The sequence below is a fragment of the Stenella coeruleoalba genome (assembly GCF_951394435.1).
Source record: "Stenella coeruleoalba genome assembly, chromosome: 5".
Taxonomy (NCBI): Eukaryota; Metazoa; Chordata; class Mammalia; order Artiodactyla; family Delphinidae; genus Stenella; species Stenella coeruleoalba.
Window position 1 is genome coordinate 32,980,074 of NC_137150.1, and position 17,444 is coordinate 32,997,517.

General features: G+C 38.9%; 1 protein-coding gene across 1 annotated transcript in view; it reads right to left on the reverse strand.

Annotated features, from left to right (window-relative positions):
- Positions 1 to 16,100, reverse strand: part of SRPRB (SRP receptor subunit beta) — a 39,068-nt gene extending 22,968 nt beyond the window's left edge. Inside the window, exons 1-5 of the mRNA XM_079921924.1 lie at positions 15,893 to 16,100; positions 15,235 to 15,329; positions 14,096 to 14,173; positions 11,192 to 11,274; positions 1,739 to 1,875 (exon numbers count right to left, since the gene is read on the reverse strand). Coding sequence (XP_079778050.1) covers positions 1,739 to 1,875; positions 11,192 to 11,274; positions 14,096 to 14,173; positions 15,235 to 15,329; positions 15,893 to 16,046 — 547 coding nt within the window. The 5' untranslated portion in view covers positions 16,047 to 16,100. The remainder of the gene's footprint in view (positions 1 to 1,738; positions 1,876 to 11,191; positions 11,275 to 14,095; positions 14,174 to 15,234; positions 15,330 to 15,892) is intronic.
- Between the last annotated feature and the right edge of the window lie 1,344 nt (positions 16,101 to 17,444).

Below are 17,444 nucleotides of genomic sequence, written 5' to 3' on the forward strand. Positions count from 1 at the left end.
CCTTCCCTGGCTTTGTGAAATTCTCAGCTATTATTTCTTTAAATAAACTCTCTGCTCTCTTCTCCCTCTCTTCTTCCTCTGGGATAACCATTATCTTTATGAAGGATAATGAAGTTGGATAGTTCTCATAAAATTTTATTTTTAAAAAAATCTTAGTTCTCTTGCCACTCCTACTTGAATCATTTCTAGATCTCTATATTCAAGCTCACTAATTCTCTCTTCCATATGGTCTGCTCTATTTCCAGTGCTTTCTAATGCATTCTTCATCTCATTTATTGACATCTTCAGCTCCAGAACTTCTGTTTGGTTCTCTTTTAGACTTTTAATATCTTTGGTAAAGTATTTCTTCTGTTCATTAATTTTATTCCTGAGCTCACTGAACTGCCCTCCTGAGTTCTCTTGTAGCTTGTTTAGTTTCTTCATAACAGCTATTTTGAATTCTCTATCAGTTAGATTACAATCTTCCATGACTTAAGTTTGGCTGCTGGAGAACTGTCACTTTCTTTTCGTTACACTGTGTACTGTGGTTTTACATGGTACTTGACAAACTGTTCCTCTGCCAGTGCATTTGAAGTAGCAAATACCTTTCTTATGTAGGTAAAGCTTTTTTTTTCTCCTTGATTCTTACAGTTCAACAAGTTGGAAAATAGAGACCTTTCTTTTCTTTTTCTTGCTATAGCACAGGTTTTTGGCTTTTCTTACCTGAGCTGCCTCTGACCATATTTGAGAATTGGCACTTTCCACCCTCTACTACCTCTGCCAGATGTGTCACTGGTACCCTCACTGTCACTGCTTGAGCAGTGGGGGGGTGTGTGGGGAAAAGTGAAGGAGACAGAGTCACGGACACCTTCGCCACATCTGGGGTTGTCGGGTTTGCATGCAGCACTGCCATGAGCCAGGGGATTGGGGTCACAGGCCCCACCACCACTGCTGCTGCGGGTCCCTGTGGCCAAAGGAGCTACTGCAGCCAGGAGGCTGGAGCCATGTGTGCTGTCTTCCCTGTTGCTATAGGGTTCTCTGGGGCTTCAGGCTCAGCCACTGTGGCCAGAGGCTAAGATTGTAGACATTCTTCCACTGTTCCGCCAGTTCTACCTCCTCCATGTGTTCCAGTCCACCCACCTTCAGAAGTAGACTTGTGGATCTCTCCAGCATTCTAGTGTGTTGGGCAGAGGAACCTTTGTTGAGTTTTGGATGTTTTACTAGTTGTAGAATGAAGGGGAGAGACAAAGAAGGTGTCTCACACCTCATGATGCTGACATCACTCCTAATCCGATTTTAAAGGTAATAAAACTGAAGCCTAGTTTTACTGGCTGAGACTAAAATGTTTTTCATTCTTACAAGGTTGCAAACTCTCCTTGATGAAATGTGCTAGATGGCAAACTTGTTTAAAAGGAGAGACTCCATCCTGTCCTTCCTCAACTGTGTATCTGATATGACATATTGTCGATCTGATGAACTTAACTTGGTAAATTAAAATGATTTACGATTAAAAATAAAACACTGTATCAAAGAATAAATGATAACAATCACTCCTTTGTCGCTCCTTAGAACAGCCTGGTAAGGGAGACTAATGAAAATGCTGGAGTATAAATAAATTTTAAGATTTAAAATCCTTAATTTATAGTTCATTAGCAATCATCTCTCACCCTCAGTAATAACAATTGTAGATAACTGTATTAACTCTTAGTAGCAATCCCAGAAAAATCTCAACTATTATTATCAGAAAACATGATAGTACCTTGCTTATTGCAAGCGATTAAGAATGACGGTGTGTTCTTCAGACCAATACTGTCAAGGAGGACTTGATACAGAAACTCTGCCACATCTTTCACCTCTCGCTGGAAGGCTGCACTATCGACAACAAACACAATAGCCCTGGAGGGGGAAAAAAAGAAAAACTGCCATGTGAGCATGCAATAGTGCAGCATTATATTGAAAAATGATACCCTTAATTTTGCCCAATTCAATCCTAATGATTAAAACAAAACAAACTCACATACAGGTGTCTGCACAAGTAATGATACAACACAAATACTTAACAAAGGACTACTTAGTGCTACTATGTATCAATGACTGTATCTAAAAAGACAAAAGAAAATGATGCCTCCCCTCAAGTCCAGCAAATTGTCATATACAAAACCATGTGATAAAACACTAGGACAGACCTTGTACCTGCTATAATAGAAACAAAGAGGAAGATAATTTACATGAAACCAGGTCAGGAACACTTAAAGGAGGATGTAATAGTTGAGTGAATTTTAGCCAGACAAAATACTACTGTGGCAAAGACTGTCTGGAAAGTAGTATGTGCAGGGCACAAAGTGGTGGAACAACATGCTTTGGAGAACTCAAGGTAAGTTAATACACAGGTAGGTGGGGAAATGAAGGAAAACCAGGTCAGACGGCAAAGGGGTGCAACACACTGACCTAAAGAGTTTATGCTTTTCTGTCTTACAAAGAATATTAGTGCCTAAATTACAAATACAACTAAGAGGATAATCAAACTAGAAGCAGAGTGACCAGGTAGGGCCCAACCTAAGGCAGCAACAGTGAGAATCCTCATGTGCCAGAAATAAAGAGATAGCTAAGCTAAAGCAAAGCAGTCCAGGAAAACAGCAGATAATAGGCTTTAGGAACAAGGGTTTGAAAGCCCAGGAGATGTGCAACAGCCAACATGGAGTTGGAAAGCTGGAACTGAACACTCTGTGCAAAGCCTAGTACTTAAAAGCAGTCTAACAGACAACAGTGTGGGAAAATAATCCAAGAAGAATTGAATCACCAGGCCTCCTGTGCCACACACAGAAACAGGGTATGAACTTACACTATCTCATGGTGTAAGATCCCCAAGCAGGAAGATATATAAAAATTGGGCCAGACTCAATGAACTCCTATGGCCCCCAACAGAAGGAAATATGAACCTCTTCTGGAGACAGGCTTTCATAACCTAAAGCAATTTAAAAAAACAAAACAAAACAGCAACCACAACATCAACAGCAAAACCTAACCCCCTTGAACAGGGTATCTGGATCAAAATTACAAAGCACAGTAAATAAACCATTATGAGGGAGAACCACAAAGGCAGATTAATCAGCACTCAAAACTAAAAATAATAAAGCAATCAGTAAAATATTTTAAATTATTTAAAAGAATACTAGACACCATAATAAAAGAATAAAGATAGTACTAAAAAAAAAGGCTGATTTTGAAAGATATGTTTTTATAAGTAAAGAACAAAATTAGTAACAACCCAATGGAAAAGTTAAGCAGAGAATACTACAGCTGAAAAGGATATAATAAACTACAAAATAAAGACGAAAATATCAACTATACGTAAGGTAAAAAGACTTGGAAGATATGACAGAGAAGAGACAAGAAGAGCAGAAATGATAAGGTTCAATGATGTTAATAAGAGTTCCAGGAGGTGAAAGTGAGAATTTGGAAATAGAACTACCTAAAAAGATATTGTTGAGCATTTTCCAGAACTGAAGATACAAATCTTTCAACTGAAATAGCACACTTGAATCCCAACCATGATAAAGCTAAATCACCCCTAAACAGAAGGATAATCTACCCCTGAATACAGGATTAAAAAAACATAAGATTCTGTATCATGAAATGACAATTAGATTGAGCACTGCTTTCCCATCTACAACAACAGATACCTGAAGTCAGGAGTAATGCCTTCAATGTGAAAACAGAAATAACTGCCACCCAGGATTTTATACTCGGCTAAAATAGTTATTCAAAAATGAAGACCAATGAAAAAAGTTTCAAATGAACAAAAGATGAGAAACTTTTATCTCTTATTCACCATTTCTGGAAACATATCCAAAAGATATACGTGAAAGAAAACTGAATCAAAAGGAAAGAGTAAGAGGCAAGAAGCGATAGAGAAAAAAGAAATCCATAAACATCCTGGTAATTCTAGGTGATCACTGAATGACGGAGAAAAATATTAGTAACTGTTGGGTGTTAAAAAAGAAGAAAGAGAAATAAAATGAAAGGAAGATGTGAGGAAGATCAAAGTAAGGTATTTTAAGTTCCAGTGAAAGAAAACCAATATTATTGATTTTAAACTTAAGTAATCAAAGTTTAAAAAAAAAAAAGTAGAGGGTCACAATGAAAAAAGAAAAAATAGCATACTTTCAAACCAGCAGAGGGGGAAAAATGATATTAGGGAAACTTGATTAACCAAAAAAGGTAGGATTAAAAAATTAGAAGCCTCAGATCAATATACTATAAGTTGACCCTTGAACAATGTGGGGATTAGAGGCCTGACCCTCCAGTCAAAAATCTGCGTGTAACTTCACGGTCAGCCCTCTGTATCTGAGGTTTGGCATTGCCGGATTCAACCAACCACAGATTGTGCAGTACATATTAAGTGAAAAAATTCCTCCTATAAGCGGACCCACACAGTTCAAATCCATGCTGTTCAAGGGTCCACTGTAGTAAATGTCTTTTGAATTTGCATTTATTGTGATTATGATTTGAGTTCATTTGTATCTTACATACTTTGAACGTTTTAGCTACCCAAAATACTTGGATCAAAGAGTAATTACACTGTGAACTGTAAAAAATTTATAATTGAAAATGGAAAAAAAATTTTAATTAGAAATTAAAACCCAATTATAGCAAAATTTGCCAGTTCTAGATTTGTATCAATTGTTTGAGGAATAAAAAAAAAAAAAAATCACACAACTCCCAGTTTCCAGTCCAGCATGAAAGAAGCTGGAAGTCACCACTGCATTCTAACAAGTAAAAAGCTAACCAGACTGAAAACTCAACAGCACTTAGATTCATCAGAGAAGTGAGGTTATACAGCAAATCACTCCCCGCCAAATTGGAGAGAACAACACATATATACAGAAAAATACAACTTACTGAGGAATCAGTTGAGAATCAAGTATGAAGCTCACAGTCCAGAGACACAGGTTCACTAAGACTGAGACCTAATCACAGGACACTTCCCTTCCCCTCACACTTCACCACGTTACTAAGAGCAGTTCTTACCCAGTATATTGTGTCCGGCTATCAAGAAAAAATTACAAGACATACTAAAAAGTAAAAAAGAGTTTGAAGAGAAGGGGCAAGCAACAGAACTAGACTCAGATATGGAAGAGATGTTGGAATGATTAGACCAAGAATGTAAAACAACTGTGACTGTGGTGCTAAGGGCTCTAAAAGATAAAGTAGACAACATGCAAAAACAGATGGGCAATGTAAGGAGAGAGATGGAAGTTCTAAGAAATAACTAAAAAGAAAGCTACAGATCAAAAATAACCTAACAGAAATGGAGAAAGCCTTTGATGGAATTATTAGTAGACTAGACATGACTGAAGGAAAGAATCTCTGGCTTGAGATATCTCAAAAGAAGCCTCCAAAACTGAAAAGCAAAGAGAACAAAGACTTAAAAAAACATAACAGAATATCTGAGAACTGCAGGACAACTACAAAAGTTGTAACATATATGTAATGGGAATTCCAGAAGGAGAGGAAAGAGAGGAAAGAACAGAAGAAATATTTAAACAATAATGACCGAAAATTTCCCCAAATTAATGTCAGACACCAAAGCACAGATTCACAGAAACCACAAGAAGCTCAGAAAACACCAAGCAGGATTAATACTAAAAGAACTATACCTAGCCATTATCATTTTTAAACTACAGAAAATCAAAGATAAAGAAAAAAAATCCCACAATAAGCCAGAAGGAAAAAGACCTTACTTATAGAGAAGCAATGTAAGAATTATATTCAACTTCTCAGACATCATGCACGCAAGAAGAGAGTCAAGTGAAATATTTAAGGTGTTGAGAGAAGAATTCCCAAAACCTAGAATTCTATACCGTGTGAAGTTTACAGCATTGAATGCATTTATTAGAAAAGAAGAAAGACTTAAAATCAATCATCTAAGCTTCCACCTTAGGAAGTTAGAAAAATCAGAGTAATTTAAATCTACAGTAAACGCAAGAAATAATGAAAGAGCAGAAATCAACGAAACAGAAAATAGGAAATCAATGGAGAACATCAACAAAACCAAAAACTGGTTCTATGAAAAGATCAATAAAATTTATAAACTTCTAGCCAGTCTAACTAAGAAAAAGAGAAGACACAAATTACAAATATCAGAAATGAAAGGGGATATCACTACAGATTCATGGACATTAAAAGGACAATCAAGGGATACTATAAATAACTCTATGCCCCAAAATGTAATAACCTAGATGAAATGGTCCAACTCCTTGAAAGACGCAATCTGCCAAAACTAACATAAGAAACGGACAATCTGAATAGCCCTGTATCTATTAAAGAAACTGAATCAACAATTAAACCTTCCAAAACTGAGAGCACTAAGCACAGGTGGGATTACTGGTGAATTCTATCAAATGTTTAAGGACATTTATACAATGTTATATGCCACAAATATTCAATTTAAAAAAATTTAAGAAAGAAAATATACAAGTTCTCTATAATTTCTTTCAAAAAATAGAAACAGAGGGAATATTTTCTTACTCATTCTACGAGGCCAGCATTACTTTAAACACAAACCAAGACATTACAAGAAAAGTACAGATAAATATCTCATGAACACAGATGTAAAAATCCTCATGAAAATATTGGCAAATTGAATCCAACAATGTATGAGAAGAATTATACACCATAATTGGTTCTGGACCCAATTCCAATGTGGGGGATGTGGGTTCCCCCACCACCAAGCAATGCTCCTGACACCAGCTGGGTGCCCTACAATTCAACTCAATTCTGATGCTATCTACTTGGAGGTAACATCAGACCTCGCAGGTTAAGGGCTCAGTGCCACAAGACTGCCCTCCACTTCAGATGCCAATTACAAGCCCAGATTGTTACCTGTGCTTCCGACCAACAGGCTACAGACTCGAAGGTCTCACAACTCCTTCCTTCGGTTTGATTAATTTGGTAGCAGGGACCTCAGACACCAGTCAGAAGTCCAGGTTGTTAACTGTACTTCTGACTGACTGGCTATAAATCAGAGGTTCCCATGACCCCTCCTTCTTGGATTCAATTAATTTGTGAGAGCAGCTCAACTCAGGAAACTCATTTAACTCCTAAATTATCAGTTTATTGCAAAAGATATTAAAGGATATGAATCAACAGCCAGATGAAGGGATACATATGGTGAGATCCTGAACAAAGGAGCCTCTGTCCCACGGAGTTTGGGCCCTGCAGGGTGGCATGTGGAAGCATTCTGGTTCCCCAACCTAGAAGCCCTATGAACCTCATCCTTTTGGGGTTTTATAGAGGCATAATTATATAGGCGTGATTAACTGAACAACTGACCGCTGGTGATTGATTCAACCTCCAGCCTCTCTCCTCTCCCTTCCCTGGATGGGAATGAAAAGTTCCAACTCTCTAATCATATGGTTGGTTCTTCCGGCACCCAGCCCCCATCCTTAGGTGCTTTCCAAAACTCACCCCAAAAACGTAACAAAAGACACATTTATCACTCTCATCACTTAGGAAATTCTAAGGGTTTTATGAGCTCTGTGCCAGAAACAGGGATGAAGACCAAATATGCATTTCTCATTATAAATCACAAAATCACAACCACCAAGTGGTATGAAAGGCTGGTTCAACGTTCAATCATCAATTAACATAATCATTTCATTGATATATAAACTAAAAAAGAAAAATCACACAATCGTATCAACAGATCCAAAAAAGCATTTGACAAAATCAAACAACCATTCATGATAAAACCTCCTAGTAAACTAAGAATAGAGGGGAACTTCAACTTGATAAAGAATACCTACAAAAATCAAATGGTTAACGTCATACTTAATGGTGAAAAAAAACAAAGATTTCCTGCTAAGACCAGGAACACAGCAAGGATGTCCCATCTCACCATTGCTTTTGCAACACTGTACTGTAGTTTCAAGCTAATGCATTAGGACAACAACAGGAAATAAAAGATATAGATTAGGAAGGAAGAAATAAAAATGTCTGTATTCGCACATGAAATGACTGTAGATGATCTGAAAAAATCAACCAAAAAGCTCAGGAACTAATAAGCGATTATAGCAGAGTTGCAGGATACAAGGTTGATACACAAGTGAATTGCTTACCCAAATATCAGGAATGAACAAATGGAATTTGATATTAAAAACACAATACCATTTACATTAGCATCCCACAATATGAAACTTAGGTACAAATCATATGAGATCTATATAAGGAAAACTATGAAACTCTGATCAACAAAACTGAAGTAGAACTAGAAAAATGGACAGATATTCCACGTTCATGTATAGGAAGACTAAATAGAGTCAAGATGTCAGTTCTTCCCAACTTAATTTATAGACTCAATGCAATCCCAATAAAAATCTTGGCAACTTATTTGTGGATACTGACAAACTGATTCTGAAGTTTATACAGAGAGGCAAAAGACCCAGAATAGTCAACACAATACTGAAGCAGAATAAAGTTGGAGAACTGATGTTACCAACTTACTATGAAACTATAGTAACAAAGACAGCATGGTATTGGTGAGAGAATAAATCAATAGAACAGAGTCCGGAAAGAGACCTTCATATATACAGTCAAGTGATCTCTGATGGAGGAGCAAAGGCAACAAATGAAGCAAAGATAGTCTTTTCAACAAATAGTGCTGGAACAGCTAGACATCCACATGCAAAAAAATGAATCTAGATATACAGAACTTACACCTTCCACAAAAATTTACTTAAAATGGATCATACAGGGGCTTCCCTGGTGGCGCAGTGGTTGAGAGTCCGCCTGCCGATGCAGGGGACATGGGTTTGTGCCCCGGTCCAGGAAGATCCCACATGCCGTGGAGCAGCTGTGCCCGTGAGCAACGGGAGAGGCCACAACAATGAGAGGCCCGAGTACCGCCAAAAAAAAAAAAAAGGATCACACACCTAAACGTAAACCAAAACTACGAAACTCCTAGGAGATAACACTGGAGGAAACCTAGATGATCTTGGGTTTGACAATGACTTTTTATATACAATATAATCCATGGTAAACTGGACTTCAGTAAAGATAAAAATTTCTGCTCTACAAAAATCAACATCAAGAGAATGAGAAAACAAGCCACAGACTGGGAGAAAATATCTGCAAAAGATATATCTGATAAGGACCGTTACCCAAAATATATAAAAGAACTCTTGAAACCCAACAGTAAGAAAACAAACAACTTAATTAAAAAATGGGTCAAAGATCTTTACAGACACCTCACCAAACAAGATTTAAATAACTTATAAATAGCAAATATAAAAAGATGCTCCACATCATATGTCATCAGGGAAATGCAAATTAAAACAACAATTAGATACCACTACATACCCATTAGAATGCCAAAACCCAGAACACTGACAACACTAAATGCTGGTCAGGATGCAGAGTGACTGGAACTCTTTCATCGCTGGTGGGAATGCAAAATGGTACAGCCACTTTGGAAGAGAGTTTGGCAATTTCTCACAAAACTAAACATACTCTTACTATATGATTCTGCTATTGTGCTCCTTGATATTTACCCCAAAACTTACGTGTACACAAATACCAGCTTAATTCAGAACTGCCAAAATTTGGAGGCAACCGAGATGTCCTTCAACAGGTAAATGGATAAATAAACTGTGGTACATCTAGACAATAGCATATTATTCAGCACTACAAAGAAATAAGCTATCAAACAGTGAAAACACATGGAAGAAACTTAAATGCATATTACTAAGTGAAAGAAGCCAACATGAAAAGGCTACATACTGTATGTTTCCAACTATATGAAATTGTGAAAAAGGCAAAACTATGGAGACAATAAAAAGATGAGTGGTTGTGAGGGGTTAGGGGAGAGAAAGATGAACTGGCAGCACAGAGAATTTTTAGGGCAGTGAAACTACTCTCTAAGATACTATAATGGTGACTACATATCATTGTACCTTTCTTCAGATTCCTAGAATGTACAACACCAAGAGTGAATCTTAATGTAACATACAGACTGAGCGATTATTATGTGTCAATTGAGGTACATCAGTTGCAACAAATGAACCACTGGGGTGAAGGATGCTGATAATAGGGGAGGTTAGACATGTGTAGGGGTAGGGTTATATGGGAAATCTCTGTGCCTTCTATTCAATTTTGCTGTGAACCTAAAACTCTCTAAAAATAGTCTTTTTTTTTTTTTTGCAGTACGCGGGCCTCTCACTGTTGTGGCCTCTCCCGTTGCGGAGCACAGGCTCCGGACACGCAGGCTCAGCAGCCATGGCTCACGGGCCTAGCCGCTCCACAGCACGTGGGATCTTCCCGGACCGGGGCACAAACCCATGTCCCCTGCAATGGCAGGCGGACTCTCAACCACTGCACCACAAGGGAAGCCCATTTTTTTTTTTTTTTTCAAATCAAGCAACAGTCTCAACTATGACAGATTGCTCATCACCACCACCTTGTGGGCCAAGAAGCAACAACAAAATACAAAACAAGATACCTTCAAAAATAAGGAAAGAAACAACTACCTCATTCCATCAACCAGATTCCATCAATTAAAACACATATTATTTCAGGTTCAACTAAGAAAGAAAATACTGCCAATTAAACTATGACACCATTAACTATAAATGGCATTCCAATTTCATAGATGTTAAAATGTGTCTTAAAATAAATGAAATGTGGTATTTTGATTTTCCTCAAGCTCCTACCAGTGTTAGAGACTACACAAGAATAAAGCATCTTAAGCTGAAGCACAAGAAATTTAGGAAATAAGAGTCAGTAATACTAGGACAATACTAAAAGAAATATGAAAATATTCTTCTGTACTTTTCAGGCGTCAGTTTTAGATAATTTATGGATAGAAATAAATAATGTTGGATTTTAATATCTTCTCAGATGCCACCTAGCTTTAAAATTCTTTTTTCAGATTTTAATAGTTCTACACATTACTAAATTTGTCCTCAGAGTAAATGAAAAATTTACTGACATCATAATAAGGGTAAACACTTTCTGAACACTCTGAGAAATATTTTCAAATATTATCTCATATAATCCAAGTGAAGGTGGACTTGCAACCCAGAAATGCTGACCCCAGGGTCCATGCTCTTTCCACTCCAGGACACCAGGATGCCTCCAGAATACCATGAGAGCAAACAACATAGCTGGCCTTGATATAAAGATTTCAGACAAGCCCTTCCCACTTCCTACTTACCTGGCTGAAGCCTTAAACCGCTCTAAGAACTGAAGTCTCAAGCTCTCATGGCCAGGGAGGTCAATCAAGGTCAGGCTAGTGCCCTAAGGATGCCAGCAATATTATTAATGTTTCAGTCCGGATTCACATTTACAACATAAATCTTTCATATCAGATCGCAGGTATCAGAATGGTACCCAATTAATGAATCAGAAAAGGTCACTGTAACTGATTAATGAATCAAACAAATGTTCACAGAGCATCCTCTATTTATAAATCATGGAGTGAAGGCTCTGGAGATTTAACAATGGACGAAAACATGGTCCTGCCCTAACAGAGTTTATAATATAATCAGAAAGGTCAACACAATGTAAAATTACATGTAAATGTAAAATTACAACTTTGATCAATGTTCTGAGGGTACGTGAGAAACCTGACCCTGTATGGGGAAGTCAGGAAAGTCCACCTGAGGCTGGGAAAAATACCAGTATGAATAAAAGCAAAAACATGTGAAAAACAGTAATAAATATTCACAAACTAAATAATATAAGAACCTACATTTTATCATATAACATGTTACGACTGCAGGGATCCCCAACCTTTATAAAAACAAAACATTCTTTTATATTTCTACTGCAATCTAATTTTAAAATATATGTCCACTAGACACACCATTTATTTGTTCCAACTCTGTCAATATTTTTTGTCAATTCTTGATCCAGGTGACAATCACTGAACAGGGCGGGGTTGTGCCACTACGGAGCAGACTGATTAAGTGCCCACTTACATGCTATTCATGCCAGGCCTTCATTCTTGAGCTCAGGTTCAATGCAGATGTGGCAATGCTCAATCCTAAGACTCTCGGGTATAGCCCCGGTACATTTATCAGACCCACGGATCATTTCTCATATGTTCTGCCTTCTCCACAGCCAGCCTCAACCACTATTCAGCAGGAGGAAGTCAGCATTATGCACAGATTTGACATAATTACAGCTGGATACACTGTGACCTGTCACTTAGTCTGTTTAATCTTTTATAGGTAATACACGAAGTGTATTAGCCTTTTTTCTATTTTTATACTGGTAGTGTAGGGACCTCAGGTTGGGACCCCCATCACATTTCATAATCAGCACCACAACACATACTATAAACAATCCATAAGGTACAGTACTAAATACATTACTATTTTGAGAGACTAAATCTAAAACACAAAGAGGGTGGGAAAAGAAGTAAAAAAGGGAGGGATGTTTTACATATTCAATAGAAACATGCAAGTCTTATTTGTAATGTTAAGTTTTCTGATAGCTATATTAAAAAAGTAAAAAGAAACAGGTAAAATTTTAAAAATATGTATTACATAACCCAGTATATCTAAATTAGCTTTATAACATATAAAAAAAATTCAAGAAATTGATATTTGTTCTTTTTTTCATCCCAAGTCTTCAAGATCTGATGTATATTTTATACTTATAGCAGCCCTCAATTTGGACTGGTCATATTTCAGGTGCTCAACAGTCACACACGATCAGTGGCTACTCTGTTGGAAAGTACAGGTCTAAAGCATACCCTGGAATACCCCACTTAAAATATCTAGTACAAGTGCCCCAAGAATTAAAGATCTCCCAAATCTGAAATTTCAAAATCTGAATCCTTGGGAGTTTAAAAAGGTCTGAGTCAGAAACAGTGCCATTATTGAAAAAAGAAAAAAAATACCTCTAAGACATTTAAAAGGATGTCTCTTTATCTTTGCTTACAATGCTTAATACTGGAGGTACCAGAAAAGGGCAGGGCGGGGTGGGGAGGACCCAAGGAGAGGGAGAAAAAGTCTCTAAAATCACCATTCTAATTCATCCATCTACACATCTAATGCCTCCAATCAGTCATCCACCCACCTTCCTTCCACTCACTCACTAAATACCTATTAAGCATTATAATTGGCTTGGCAGTCACTATCTACATTCTGGGGCCATACAGGTACATAAAAAGTCCTTCTCACGATTCCTTATTGGTGTTTTTTAAATATACTCATGTATACTCCATAAGATATCCACTGCAACACTGTTTGTAAAAGCAAGATTGTAACAACCAAAAAACTAAATGTCTGTTAATAGGGCTCTTATTAAATAAAAACTCAACATTAGTTGACAGGAGTAAAAGCTTTCTGATTATACTGTCTTCACATTCAACTGTGATCATGTACTACTTTTCCATGTGTACCTGTAAGATTTTTCTGTCATGTCTCAAAAGTAAAGGCTTTAAGAAAGGAAAAAAAAAATTGTATGGTATAGCCACGTAATGGAATACTATGCAGGTCATAAAACAACCTGGTAGTACTATGTATGCAAATGAGGAAGAAAAAATGAAAACAAATCCAAGCTGTATCAGTTATATTGTTAAATTAAAAACAAAAACAAACGGGAGGGGGTAGAACACAGTGTTAAAAAAGAAAAAAGTAAAGATATACAGATATGTTTGTATAGCATAGACCATCTGGAAGGCTATACAGGAAAATGGTAAGTTACTACCTCCAAAGAGAAGACTTGTAAGAAGGGATAGGAAAGGCAAAATTACTTTTCACCAAATATCCTTTCTAACCTTCTGAATTTTTGTCCCATATACATGTACTAAAGAAAAAGGCTTAATGCTCACTCTTAAGAACTCATGGTAAAGTTGGAATTAAGACACAGAAACAAAAATTAATAAATAATCAGTGTGCATAAGGTACAACAAAGCAGGGGAGGGCATGATTAAGTCCACTGCTTGGATGGTCAAAAGAAGAATTTGTCACATGCACAATATTTATCCATAAAAATAAGCTATGAACGTACCTATGCCCTCAGACTAATTTATCCTAGAAATGTCTTTTCCTGACACACCGAAGTAAAGTAAAACTGTCAGACTCCCCACATTCTAGGAACCTCTTACCCTGTTATTGTTGACTCTGTAGGCAGCAGAGCTGTCAGTGATGGAAGTCTGAGTGTCTCTGTAAAGGCCTGTTAACAACTGTAAAACAAAACAAAACACAACATGGGGGAGATCAGAGTAAACATATAAATAGCAAACCTAAAGAAAGTAACTTTGCTCTAACTCTCCTAGGTGTAAGGTCAAATAAACGAATGTTACTTGCAATAGCTGAAAAGGACCATGTTAGTTTTTTTTTTCTTTCTTCCTTTGCTTGTACAAAAATCTAATTAATTGCAAACTTCATTCCCCTCTCCTTAACGAGAGGAGGGGGATAACTATTATTTTTAAACTATTATTTTCAAATAATAGTTTCAAACGGTTAGTGGCCAAATTTACCGACCTTCCATCAACATTTACAATCATCAAAGTGGAAGGGAAATAATTTATACTCTCAAAAAGAAGAGTAATCAGAAGAAAACCTCCGCTACTCTCTGTAGCAAAAACCAAACATTTAAAAATACTACATAGGGCTTCCCTGGTGGTGCAGTGGTTGAGAGCCCGCCTGCCGATGCAGGGGACACGAGTTCGTGCCCCGGTCCGGGAAGATCCCACATGCCGCGGAGCGGCTGGGCCCGTGAGCCATGGCTGCTGAGCCTGCGCGTCCGGAGCCTGTGCTCCGCAACAGTGAGAGGCTCGCATACCGCAAAAAATAAATAAATAAATAAATAAAAATACTACATGGACTCAAAATAAATATTAGTGAAAAGAAGCCTAAGTAGCCAATAGGCAGAAGAAGAATCACCCTTTAAAAAGGTTTCTTTGACAAAGTCTCAGAAGAATTATACACTGTATACAGATTACTGCCCTCTATCTCTCCAGCTGGTCTGGCATCCTTAGCCATGACATGAAAGTAGTTAGTATATAAAACCCTTAAATGGGATAAGGGTTAAATGTCAGTATCTGGCAAGTACAAGAGAATAGAAATGGTCAAATTCCAGTTTAAGAGCTTTTCAAGAGTCTTTTCATCCTACCAAGTGATTCAAGAATTAACTCCCCAATTTGTCAGCACAGCTTCTTTTCCAAAGTACACCTCACAGGACTAATGGGGTGCCCTCAAATTTCCTATCAAGTTTAAGAGAGGTGTAAATCAAAGCATTTACTCTGACAAAAAGCAATGTTTTCCCGGAGTCACAAAGGCCAACAAGAAGAACAGCTCTTTGACTGCTCCTTCTGCTCCGGATGAACTTCCAGAACACTGTGGAATAGAGAAAAACAACCAAAATTATGCCTTGATTATCAACAATATGCATGTATGGTTGGGCTGTGGGAAATTAAGTCTACCACAGAACACTTCATTCACCTGGAACTTACCTCCATTGTTATTACCACCATTATAATCATTATTGTTTTAGGGACTCCGCTGAGTGCCTAACACTAACAACTGTCAATTTTTTTGCATCTGCAGCCCCTACACCGACGATGTACTCTTCAAGCGCAATCTTGCTCATTAGCTTTGTATCCCCAGCGCCCAGTTCGCAAACATAGGATGCTCAAACTTGGAACGACGACCATTGGAGTCTTCGTAGCAAGAGCAATGAAAGGGAGAGAACCGCGCGCTCACGCAGAACAGGGGCTAGTAACGCTGCGCTGCTCCTGCTGCTTCAGGCAGGAGGGCAGGTTGGTATAAGGGGTGAGTCCCCCTCTCTAGACGCCCCCCCGGTGCCATGTCCGTTCCGCGTCCGCGGTCTGCACAAGCCCAGTCCAAGCTCGGATCCCCGCCAGCCCTGCACCCGCCATATCTACCGACCGCCTCTTTACCCAGCGTCAGCAGCACCGCGACGAGCGCCACCACGACTGACAGCAGCGTCGGGTCCCTCTGCCACAGTTCCTGCCGCAAGGAGTCCAGGTAGAGCTGGAAGGCGCCTCCGACACTGCCGCCGTTCCCCATCCGCCGGGAGTCCGCGGAAGCCATGGCTGAGATCTTGCTACCCGGCACCGCAAAAGCAACGTGGCCCTCGGCTCTGCGCAGGCGTCCGAAGCGGAGCATCACGGGAGTGGTAGTTCCTAGGTTATATTTCCTCCTTCGGAGGCCGGGACCCCGAAGGTCCTGATGGTAGTTGTAGTTCTCTTGGACACTGCGCTCCCGCCGAAAAGACTGAGCTGCCAGACACAAGTATGAGCTACACGCTCATCCTTTAAGATATGAGTCAGATGTCGCCGCTCTCTTCATGGTTGTTGACAAAATGATGGATGAATAAAATAAATGGCTCAAGAAATCTCTGCTGAAGATTTCTAGTCGCTCCCTTCGTGAGGTGAGGTGTCTTGTGAGGAACTCAAGCATTACACAAATATTTCATCGGAAAATCACGTGGCAGGAGGTGTGACCGAAGACGTAAGGTGCGGTATGGGAATGCAGAAAGGGGCGCCTAGTCCACATGGGTTCAGAGAAAAGCTCCCGGAGGAAAACGACAGGAACTGAGCCATGAAGGATGAGTTACCCTCTGCAGGTGAAACAGGAGAAAGGGTGCTCTGTGCAGAAGAAAAGAGCAATTCAGTGTCCCTACACTGTAAATCCAGGGCTGCAACTGAGATACCTACGTTAAGGGAAGCAGCCAGGAAAGTCAATGGGACGGGCAGAGCCTGTTGAAAACTGTCACTCCTGCCCTAAGGGGGCAGCCACCACTCTGCCAGGCAGGTATGTGGGAGCAAGGTGGCCAGTTCTTCAGTTTTTCAAGAGAAGCCAGAAAGAAAGGTTTTTAAGAGAAATTTTCCACTTTTTAAATTTCAGCAAGTAATGAAAACTTGTAGCCCAAATAAAACACCTCATAGGGTCAGAAGTAGCCGGCCTAGGGGCTGTCAGTTTGCAGTCTCTGTCACTAAGCAGGTGTCATTTCAGCAGAAGTGGCAGGAGATGAAGCAGGAAATGTTGGCAAAAACCAGACGTGAAGGGACCGTGTGCTATGCTGAGGAACCTAGACTTTATCTAGAGTGCAGTAAGAAGTTTCAGTTGAGAGTGAAATAGATGACTGGCAGATCAATGGAGAACTATGGTTTGAGAGAGAAAAGACTGGAGGCAGGGAGACCAGCTGGGGCTGTTGCAGTGTTTTGGCAAATGATGCACAGGGTCTGAACCAGGGAAATGTGGAAAGTGGAAAGGAGGGCACAGACATGAGAGATATTTAGAAGGAAAATATATAGGATTTAGTGATTAATTGGATAAGCTGAGTTAAGGAGAAGGAGAGCTATCAAGACTGCATCTGAAGCACTTGGTGTGTGTTGCTGGGAAGATCAAAGTGCTTAACGCGAATCAGAGAACTCAGTTGAAGGGTCTTTGGAGCTGGGGACATAGCCAGGATGAAAACTGCCTCTC